Source organism: Polypterus senegalus, chromosome 1 (assembly GCF_016835505.1).
Source record: "Polypterus senegalus isolate Bchr_013 chromosome 1, ASM1683550v1, whole genome shotgun sequence".
NCBI lineage: Eukaryota > Metazoa > Chordata > Cladistia > Polypteriformes > Polypteridae > Polypterus > Polypterus senegalus.
In genome coordinates this window covers 118,809,003-118,820,608 of record NC_053154.1, presented here as the reverse complement: position 1 = coordinate 118,820,608, position 11,606 = coordinate 118,809,003, and the positions used below count along the sequence as shown (strand labels likewise).

Below are 11,606 nucleotides of genomic sequence, written 5' to 3'. Positions count from 1 at the left end.
ATTGCACCACCGAACCTGTCGTAGCAACAGTGTATCAATGTTGCACCCTAACGCGGGTTGATTTTCTGCTGTTATAGTTTTGAATGGAAGCGCATTTGTTCTATTATATATGTACCTTTTGTGAAAGTGTTTCTTTGATATTTGGAATTCAGGCTTCACAAATTATACACTTCATGTCTACATTTTGTCAATTATTACTAAAACATGAAAAACGTTTCTGTTTTAACGATGTGTTTACATAAATCGTTGTAGACAAGGAACACACATGAAATGCAAGTGTTCCAAATAACAATATAGTATTTATAAAAGGTGTCATTTTGCTTGACTTCTCACTCTATACAACTCTAAGCAACTGACACGCAGGTAAACAGACTTGAGCTGAGAAAACTGTGCGTGGTGGGGGATGTGATGTGATAGCAGACTGCTTGCTGTTTGCTGCTTATCAACACATTTAAAGTACAAAAGACACAGGTGCGAAGTGTTTTAAGGTGGGACGGATCTACGAGTTTTTTCCGTAGGCTCTGGTAATTCTAGTGTTAAAGTACCCCCTGATTTTTTTATGTCTTGGTTCAGATAATCTGTTCTGCTATGTCTTCCTGCTATATCCTTCTTTATATCCTTTGTGGACTATGGCCGGACATTCATCCTGGCCAATACCCCCAGGCCGCCAGATGGAGCCCTTCCTGCAGCATGGAGGTGCACTGAATTCTAGCAGTGCATCATGGACAGTGGAGTTTTCCTATACAGCCCTGTTGGATAACGTTGGGGCCGCCAGGGAATGCAGCAGGGAGAACCAGAGATCTGTATTTTCCTTACAACCCGGAAGTACGTCCCAGTCACATGGACATGACGTACTTCTAGGTTAAAGCAGAGGAGTTTTTACCTGACCCGGACTATAAAGGACTCTGGGAAATCCCAGACGACAAGCTGAGTCGGGTGGCAGGGTGACAACGCATCTGGGAGAGTGGAGGATTGATTATTGTTATTGTGTATTGTTATTGATTTATGCATATAGTGGAGTAGAAGGTGCTTTGTTCACTGTACTGTCCTAATAAATATATTTGGACTTTTACCTGGTGTCTAGCATCTGATCTGAGGGTTCAAGGGGACGACAGCGCCCCCTATCTGTCACACCTTTATCATCATTCATATTATGGTATGGTAGTAATGGGTAATCAATACCTTCAACTCATATAGCTTGACTTCATTTCCACCTTCTTCATGCACTGAGGTCAGAGTTTTGTTTCCAGTTGACTCACAGGGGGTGTTGATAGCAGGGATAAAGTGGCCATGCTCGATTCAGATATGCCACTCACTTCCATTTGTTGTCAGCCAGAATGAATGCTGCATTGTGAGGTCCTGGCTGATCCATTCCTTTTCTTGTCTCTTCAAGTCCATGCTTTGGCAGGCTGAATTTTGAACTTGGGATCCCATGGACACAATTCTAATGTGTTTACATTGCTTGTATTGGATTCTCATTTTTTTATTGTTTGCAAATTTTATCATTTTATGTGTATGTTATTCAAAAGGTATTCTTGTGTTATGTGAATTCTGGACTTCCATTTTGGTCATTTTGGCAAATGGTCACTAGGCACATGATGCACATCCTATCAGACACAATACATCACTTCAGTTAGGATATACAAGACGGCCATTTATATGGCAACAATGTTCGTACATATATACAGTATATACATAACATGAAAAAAGTTTCTGTTTTAGTTATGTGTTCAACATTTCTTCTTTGCATTTCCTGTCATCCTACATTTATCCAGATCATTGTAGACACAGAACACAAATGAAATGCACGTATTCCAGATAAAAAATACATTATTTGCCCTATACAATTACCTGACACCTCACATTGAGATAAACAAACTTGGGCTGGGAGAACTTTACGACTGACTTCAGCTGTGTCAGTGGGGGAAGGGATAGCAGGCTGCTTGCTGCTTGTGCTGATTAACACATTTGCAAAACAAAGATGCTGATGAAAAGGTGCAAAGGAATTTTAGGTAGCCCAACATTGCCATTTTTTCGTAGGCTTCAGTGATGCTAATGTTAAATACCTTCTGCATATCGTATCGCAGAATCAGGCTCTGACCTGTCAAATTTGTAGGGCATGAAAATGAAAGGGGGGACCAGCATCAGCCGTTCGAAGTGCTGAACATGTTTGTATAGCTGATGTGCCTACGCCAGTGTTCACCATTGAGGACTGCCACTTACGATGACAAGAGGTACAAACTAGATTTTGTCACACTGCGACTGCTACTGCTGCGTGAAGTCAGCCAGGCAGTTGGTCCATCACGTATTCATCGAGCTTCCCCCGCTCCTGCTAGGGACACCGAACAGGCGCCAACAACAGCCACGGCACACAGCAAAAGACGTTTTATATTGATTCATGTGTGAAACCATTGCTTTGTGTGCTTTTCAGAAAATTGAGTTTTTCGGAAAAAATATTCAGCCCTCAAAGAGTTAAAGAAGAAGACTGCAAGTGCAATTGGCCAAAATGAGTTTACTCTGCAGGGTGGCTGGGCTCTTCCTGAGAGACAGGGTGAGAGGCTTGGAGTAGAGCTGCTGACCCTCTGAAATTGAGAAGAGCAAACCAAGGTGGTTTGGGCATGTTATACAGATGCCTCCAGGGTGCTACTCTGTGGTGGTTTGACAGGTATGACAAGCTGGGACGATACCGCGGGAAAGATCCTTGACGTGCTGGGAGGATTATATCTCCTAGATGGCCAGGAAACAGCTTTGGATTCCACAGTATGAGTTGGCAAGTGTGGCTGAGGTCAAGGGTTGAATGAATGTGTTATGTTCTACCAAAAATATGGTGGACAACAAAAATGGACTAATATGGAAAATAAAATAACAAACATAGACAAAATGCTGTCTGAAAATCACAACATTTTTTATTCATATTTTTGGTACATATTATAACACACAGAAAAAGTCAGTATTGAATGCTTCATATTAATTACCAGTGGACATTCCTTATGTATATATGTTCCAGGATATCTGAAGAGGTTTGTTCATTAATATTTTGTGGTCCTGAAGATTAACAGCCAATACCTGAAAAAAATGGAATGCTTCATAGGATATACTCCATTGCTCTGAATGTACAGTACAGTGTAAATAAAATATAATGAAAAAATCCGTCTTAATAAAAATTTACTGTAAATCAGTGTACAAAGTTATAATAAAAGCAACATTATAATTACTTTAGGTAAATGGTAGTTAAACAACAGGCAGAAATGAGGCCAGCTAAACAAAAAAGCAAGTGTCTGTACTAGGCAAAAAGGTAATATGTACAAGATTTGATGATTTTCATGATATAAGTGGTGAAACATAAGCTGTAGCTGGTAATCTCTAGTTGCAAAATAAAATGTGGTTGCTGCTACATTCTTCTTTTAATATGACACAAGGAAAAGGAGTTAAGAAGTCACTGCATAGTTGCAGGTACAATAACCGAATCAATAATACTGTGGTCTAATCACCAGAGGATATAAAACAAAACAGAGACAGTATTGACATTAGCCAAGTTATTGCTGTGAAAAAATCACTATTAATTGCATCAGAGCTATATCCAAACTCTAAGATTTAACTTTTGCTGGATCTGATGCTCAGGCTTTCCATTGGAGTTGCTTAGCTAGAAATGCAAACAGGTCATTAATCTTATCCTAAAAGGATTACAGTCATTTTACTTACCTCTGTATCAATATTATGGGTGAAATTGAGACTACGTATTTCTCTTCCATCATAAACTGCATTCACCTCCTTGATGAGAACGTTTCCTGAGCCCCAAACATTAAGATGTCCTAATTGTAACTGTCCTGCAGTGTTGCTTCCACTGTCATGTTGGATATTATTAAACAGAATGTTCTAAAATAAAGAACAGAAGAAGAGGACCATATTCAAAGATCATGAAAATAATTAAATGAGAACACTAAAGAGAAAATTGCTCATTAGACATACAGTACCTTGTTCACGGCAAAATCGGCAAGAAAGTAGTCTCCTTTTTCATAGGTATCTGCACAGAAAAATGCAAAGTTATACAAAATATTTTAACTTTTCTAATTACTTAAGTATGAATTGTCTTTAAAGCCTCCACCATTTTGCAGTTTTTCTTCTACGTAAAACCGTGGTTTGTTTTCTGTCTTTATGTGCTTTACAAACTTTAAAACAAAAAAGCTTTATTACTGCACTTACTATGAAGTAGAAATGGTGGTTTATTATATGAAAGTTTGGTAGAGGCCATATATACAAGGGGAACTGGAATAAGGAAGAAAAAGACTGAGAGATAGTAAGCATAAACGGAGCTACAAAAAATATAAAGAAATCAATAACCGAGAATGTGTCTGAACCAAATTACAAAAACCAAATCACAAAACCAGAATCAAAGTCAATATGAACAATGTAAAGTTCTTACACTAGCTTGTTATGGTTGCCTCATGTAAACATGTCAGATAAAGTCTGTTATGATCACAAAGGCACATGACTACATGACAACATACAGTTAGGTCCATAAATATTTGGACAGTGACACAATTTTCATAATTTTTGCTCTGTACGACTTCACAGTGGCTTTGAAATAAAGCAATCAAGATGTGATCGAAATGTAGACTTTCAACTTTAATTTAAGTAGTTTAACAAAAATATTCTATTAGACTTTTAGGAGTGACAGACATTTTTCTGAGTACACCCCCAATTTCCAGGGGCTCAAAAGTATTTGGACAATTAACTGACAAGTTGTTCTATATCCAGAGAAGAGCAGTTCCCTCATTATATCAATAACTATTAAGCAGGTAGAAAGTCTTCAGTTGATTCTAAAGTGTGGAATTACATTTGGAAGCTGTCACTGTGAACTCATGATATGAAGTCCAAAGAGCTGTCCATGCAAGTAAAAACAGTTCATCATTAGGCTGAGAAAACAAAACAAACCCATTAGAGAGATAGCAGAAACATGAGGAGTGGTCATATCAACCATCTGGTACATTCTTAAAAAGAAGGAACACACTGGTGAACTCAGTAACACCAGAAGGCCTTGGCAACCATGAAGATAACTGTGCTGGATGATTGCAGAATTCTCTCTTTGGTGAAGAAGAACCCCTTCACAATATTTAGCCAAACTAAGAACACTCTCCAGGAGGTAAACCTGTCATTGCCAAAGTGCACAATTAAGAGAAGAGTTCATGAAAGTAAAGACAGAGGGTTTACCACAAGGTGCAAAACACTTGTAAACATCAAACATAGGATGGACAGATTAGACTTTACCATATTTTTTTTTTAAAGTCTTTCCAAGTCTGGAACAAATTTCTTTTTGGACAAAGGAAACTAAGATCAATATGTACAGTATAAGAATGAAGGAAAGAAAAGGCTATTGAGAAGAAAAGGAATGGCTCATGATCTGATGAGTATCACATCATCTGTGAAACATGGTGGAGACAGTTTTATGGCATGATTGTGCATGGCTATGAATGGAAGTCAGTCACTGGTATTAATTAATGATATGACTGCTGGCAGAACTATCAGGATGATTTCTGAAGTGAACAAGGCTGTACTGTTTGCTCAGAAACAGCCAAATGCTGCAAAACTGATAGGACAACGCTTCACAGTACAGATGGACAATGAGCCAAAACATACACACTGTGACAGTAAACCAAGTGCGTTTCAACACAAAGTGGATTATTCTTCAAAGGCCAAGTCATTTAACTGACTTTAACCCAATTGGACATGCATTTCAGTTGCTGAAGATAAAACTAAAGGCAGAAAGTATAACGAAAAAGCAGCACCTGAAAACAGCTACCGTAAAGGCCTGGCAAAGCAACAGTAGGGTGGAAACCCAATGCTTGGAGATGGCCATGGATTCAGACTTCAGGCAGTTATTGACTGTAAAGGATTTACACCCAAATATTGAAAATGATCATTATATTTATGATTATGTTAGTTTGTCCAAATACTTTTGAACCCCTGGAAATCGGAGGGCTATGCAGAAAAATGGCTGTCATTCCTAGATGGTTTATATATTTTTACTCAACCCTTTAAATTAAAGCTGAAAGTCTACACTTCAATCACATCTTGATTACTTCGTTTCTAATCCATGTGATGGCAATACAGAGCCAAAATTATGAAATTGTGCCATTGTTGTGTCACAAATACTTAGGGACCTGACTGTATATGACCCTTGTCTGGCCATCAGAAACAATCATAAAGCAGCAGTAACCTGATAAAAGAAAAAATAAACAGAAAGAAAATATGTCCAGAAATTTTGGAAATGGGATCAACCACAACAAACAATACAATTTTAGGATGACTAACAGATTTAAAAACGTGTGGCAGAAAATTAACTTTTGCTTTAAATAAAGTATAGAAACTTCATCCATTCCTCTTTCAAAAATTTTCAAACAAGTTATGGCAAATTATATTTGACGATTAATGTGATTATTTTTTGCCCTGTTTTATATTCTATGAGTTTTTAGTTATTTGACTAATTTCAAAACATAACTCTGGCAATTAAATCAAATGGCTAATAGATTCTTGAAATTCAAGGGTGGATAGCCTCACATTTTACACCTCTTAAAGGCTCCATGTTATTTGAACAGAGATAGCTGTCTCTCCACTGTTAACTGATAGGTATTGCTTTATAACTCAATTAGTTTGCTTTCATGATACTGTACAATACAATGAAAAGCATTTGCTGTTAGTCCTGCTGCAACACAGGCTCAAAAAGTTAATGATATGATACATAGCACCATGAAATAATGCAGCAGGGCAAAGATTATTAAGCAAGCAATAGCAATGAAAAATATTTTAGCATGGCAGAGTGCCTACCAGCATTGACTCAACAGACTTTTGCTCATTTCATTGCACTTTAAGGTAGTTCGCTATCCATAGAAGGACAGCTTGCTTTAGCTACACTAGAATGGTGACAGTGTGACTGTAGCAGGATTGCACTCTTTAAAGGCTGGCAGTAAAGCTGTCCATGTGAATAACTGAATGCCAGGTCATACTGCTGCTGAATCAGCACTAATGTCATTCCCATTCATTGTATACAATTTTACACTACTGAATTAATACAACTAAAATCTTGTTGTCCACATTGGTAATCAACAAAAATACAAATGAAAGAGGATTAGAATGTGGTGTCAACTTCGTACTAGATGTTTAGTCAAAGCTAGGTCTCTAAATATTGATTTGAATTATTTTGCTAAAAAGGATTCTTCCCATTGGCTTATTTAATACTCTACTCCTGGCTTTATAGGGAGGCAAGGTCCTTTTGTGCATTGTGTAAGGTTAAAAGTAGCTTCAGTGCTGTTTTCACAGTTATTGAGTGCACTGCATATCATAATGACATTGAGTGATGCCTTCTTCCATCCCACAAATAGTACATACAACTGCTAACTGTAGTAAATGAAAAAACATAATGTAGAAGGGTGCTATGGACAGAGCAGCTACATCATACAATTGGAGCATTATGTAAGGCAAAGTATAAATGCGTGTTTGAAATCTGTTATCACTTATATACAAAGTGATGAAGTTTTTAATTATTATTTTGTCGAAATAATTGGGGCAAATTTAAGATGTATGGCTTGTTCTTGAACATCAACATACAAATGAACTTAGTTTACTGTAACTTATTATGTGACCTCTGAAGAAAATTAATTGAACCAGGACCTATTTAGTTGCATTATAGCAAAAAAGTGAGTACTTATCTACTCTGTATATATGAAATCCAATTTTGTAGCACAATTTTATGTGACATTTCTATGTCACTTTTTGTCATGCTTTAAATCTGGCTTATTTTAAAACCTATTTATGTTTGGTATCATTCTTTTCAGAATTTATCAAACTTTAATGTGATGTTGTTAGATTTTCAGATTCTTATTCCATTTTTAAATTATAAACTAAAATATCAAGAACTCACGTGTACGGGCTTTTAAATGTTCGAAGCGCTGCTCGAGATGCAGATCACACAATTAATTTTGCACTATCTGCAAAATGTTCTCACATTGAAATTATATATATTGTAGCAATGGACACTTCTTCCTGATTGGATGCTAGTGACATGAAAGTGCGAACTGTGATGTCACAACAGTAACCACCTGCAGCACAGTTTTGAGTGGTGCCCCTTAAAAACACAAGGATGCTTTAGTGCTTAATGGTAGTTAATTTATGAGCTACCTTGCTTTTTCTCCCTTTTTGCAAATGTGCTATCCATAAGGTGTCAAATGTTCTTTCATATACCCTCTCAGGTATTTAAGTAATAACAATGCTCATTTCATGACATGCTAGTTGATATTGGTTTGACAATGTTAGACCTGTGAAGACTTTGGCACAGCTTCATAGCAAAGGTCAAATGCTGGTCAAATCACAGCCAATGTTCTTCTTTTACTAACATCTATCAACACCACCTTTCCTTCACTTTAAGGTCAGACTTTGTGAAGATCCTGGGTTTCTGTTACGGAGAGGGTGTGGCATGAAGATTCTGTGTCCTCAGAAAAACAAATTCTCCAAGTAACTTTATATGGCTTTAACTGGAGCTTGATAAAGTATAGAGTAAAACAGGCAGTAATTTACAAGGAGCTGTACTGGGGCAAGACTAAACTGGTTGAGAATTTAGATATTGCTAACATTGTTTAAGGAACACCACCTGCAATGAGATCAATCCTAACTACAGGCACCAAAGACTATCCACAAACTCATCAGAGCCAAGAATCTTTATATATAATATGCTACTGTGGCTATCCATTCGTCTGTCCAGGATTTTAAATCACCAGTAGCTTGCACACCGTTTGAACTATTGACCTGAAATCTGGTACACATATACTATGTGACATCTGCTATCCACTTTTGGGGAGATGATTGACCTCCAAGGTTATTCTTTTTATTTTATTTTATTGTATAATTAACTCTTGGCAGCGGCCAGCTGGGTGGCCATGCGGCGCATGCGTATGGGCGCCGTTCTCATCCCTACCACCTTCACTGTCACTTCCCCTACCTCTTCATATCTTAAATCATTCTTGAGACAGATTGAAGACTTAAGTGCCAGCTTAAGTGAAAAATTAAAGAAAATCTACTAAGTAACTGCAACACAAACACTGACTTAATCAGTTTTAACATGAAAAGATGCTGATGGAAGAAGAGAAGAAGCACTAGAGTGGAGAAAAGAAAAGCTGCCCAGGAATTAGCAAGCGCATCAAAATCTGAGCAAATGAATGCTAAACATACTGAGACAGAGTATGAAAACTATGAATGCTCAAGTTAAGTGTATTCACTGCATATTATCATGCAGTGTGCCATCACTGGTACTACATAATGTGTTAGCATAATCACTGCTACCAAAGATAAAAAATCTTTGTGAAAACATAGCTTTTGGAAGACACAACTACAGACAAAAAGATCTAGCATGGGTAGTTTCCAGTGAATGATTTCCCTTCAGTATTTTCATATCAATGCAACTAAAGATATGGCCCAGGGTGCATTACACAGTAAGAAACATCTCTGTACCAAATTTTGGAATGTTACTTTGCACAGGCCCTGTTGGACACCCTGGAACAAGAACCAAAAAGAACATGTGTCAAGGAATGATATAGTGCACAAAGTTTTATTGTCTAATGAATAGTTTTTGATATATGTATATATTCTATGCATTTTGTATAAATATTATTCCCTAAAGTTAGTGTTAATATTCCTTCAAAAGATATTTTTGATACTCCTCCAGGTGTCTTCTTTACAAGTGACTAGGAGCTCGATAAGGCAGGGCATTTCCTGTTTCAGACAGGAAGCTGGCATGAAATGTCAGCATAGTGGGAAAAATGTATAATGGGTGGAGTATCCTGTCCAGTACGGTTGGTGTTCCCTTTTCCAATAAGGAAGACAAAAGAAGTCAGGGGCAGTGGGAGACTGCACTCCATCTGCATGTCATTTCTCAGTACACTTTATGGTACCCTTGGTGAGCCCTATTTAGACACCCACAGGGCAACATGGGCATTATGGTTCCATAGGGATGCCCTGTTGGGTTCCATCGGTGCCACTGTGGTAGGTGTGACAAGAAGGATCCCCTATCTTCAGGTGATTCTGCCCAACCTGAAAGTTCTTTCTGAAGACTATGGTAGTACTCTGAACCCCAGTAATACTCAAGTATTAGGTTTAAAGGGAGTCCTCCATGTTGCCTGGGGAGTAAGGTGTGGAAGAGAGACAAAACTCACTGGAGAGACGTGAGAAGAAAGAAAGAAGAAAAGAAAGAAGTATGTTATATAGTAGAAGAATCCTGTGATAAAAGTATTTTCTTTTTAATAAACATGGTGATTTGAACCCCGGACTCATGTTTTGGTTACAAGGGTTTGGGGCTCAGGCAGCCTCCTGGTGGCTGCAGTATATAAAGTATATTATTGACAACTATTATTATATTATTGGCACTAATGGATACAATGAGGCTATTAGAAATACACTGAATACATTAGAATTAAAAGTCAAGACGGAGGTAAAAAGCTTAGGGGTAACTGTTGACTGCAACCTGAATTTTAAATCGCATATTAATCACATCACTAGGACAGCATTTTTTCACTTAAGAAACATAGCTAAAGTTAGACCTCTTATATCATTGAAAGATGCTTAGAAATTAGTTCATGCGTTTGTTTTCAGTCAACTAGATTACTGTAACGCACTCCTCTCAGGACTACCCAAAAAAGACATAAATCATTTACAACTAGTGCAGAATGCTGCTGTTAGAATCCTAACTAGGAAAAGAAAATCCAAGCACATTTCTCCAGTTTTGATGTCACTACACTGGTTACCTGTGTCATGCAGGATTTACTTTAAAATTCTGCTTATGGTTTATAAAGCCTTAAATAATCTTGCCCCATCTTATACTGTATATCGGAATGTCTGACACCTTATATTCCAAATCGTAACCTTAGATCTTCAAATGAGTGTCTCCTTAGAATTCCAAGAGCAAAACTTAAAAGGAGTGGTGAGGCGGCCTTCTGCTGCTATGCACCTAAAATCTGAAATAGCCTGCCAATAGGAATTCGCCAGGCTAATACAGTTGAGCACTTTACAACACTGCTGAAAACACACTATTTTAACATGGCCTTTTTATAACTTCACTTTAACTTAATCCTGATACTCTGTATGTTCAATTCATCATAATAACTATTCATGGTGGCTCTAAAATCCGTACTGACCCCTACTTTCTCTTCTGTTTCTTTTTTCGGTTTCTCTGTGGTGGTGGCCTACTCAAAGCTTCATGATGCTCCAACAATGATGGATGGATTAAAAGTCAGAAGTCTACAGGACCATCATCATCAAGTCCTTCCGTGAGAATCCTAAATCCAAAGAGGACTGTTTCATTTATGTTAGGTAGAATGCCCAGAGGGGAATGGGCAGTCTCATGGTCTGGAATCCCTACAGATTTTATTTTTTTCTCCAGTCGTCTGGAGTTTTTTTTTTTTTTTTCTGTCCACCCTCTGCCATTGGACCTTACTCTTATTCTATGTTAATTAATGTTGACTTTTTTTATTTTCTTACTGTGTCTTTTATTTTTCTATTCTTCATTATGTAAAGCACTTTGAGCTACATTTTGTATGAAAATGTGCTATATAAATATATGT

The 11,606-nt window shown here is 37.4% G+C and overlaps 1 protein-coding gene across 1 annotated transcript in view; it reads right to left on the bottom strand.

Moving 5' to 3' along the window:
- Positions 1–2,881: 2,881 nt before the first annotated feature.
- Positions 2,882–11,606, bottom strand: part of si (sucrase-isomaltase (alpha-glucosidase)) — a 191,640-nt gene continuing 182,915 nt past the window's right edge. Inside the window, exons 46-48 of the mRNA XM_039756899.1 lie at positions 3,975–4,024; positions 3,703–3,876; positions 2,882–3,066 (exon numbers count right to left, since the gene is read on the bottom strand). Of these exons, the coding sequence (XP_039612833.1) occupies positions 2,989–3,066; positions 3,703–3,876; positions 3,975–4,024 (302 nt within the window). The 3' untranslated portion in view covers positions 2,882–2,988. The remainder of the gene's footprint in view (positions 3,067–3,702; positions 3,877–3,974; positions 4,025–11,606) is intronic.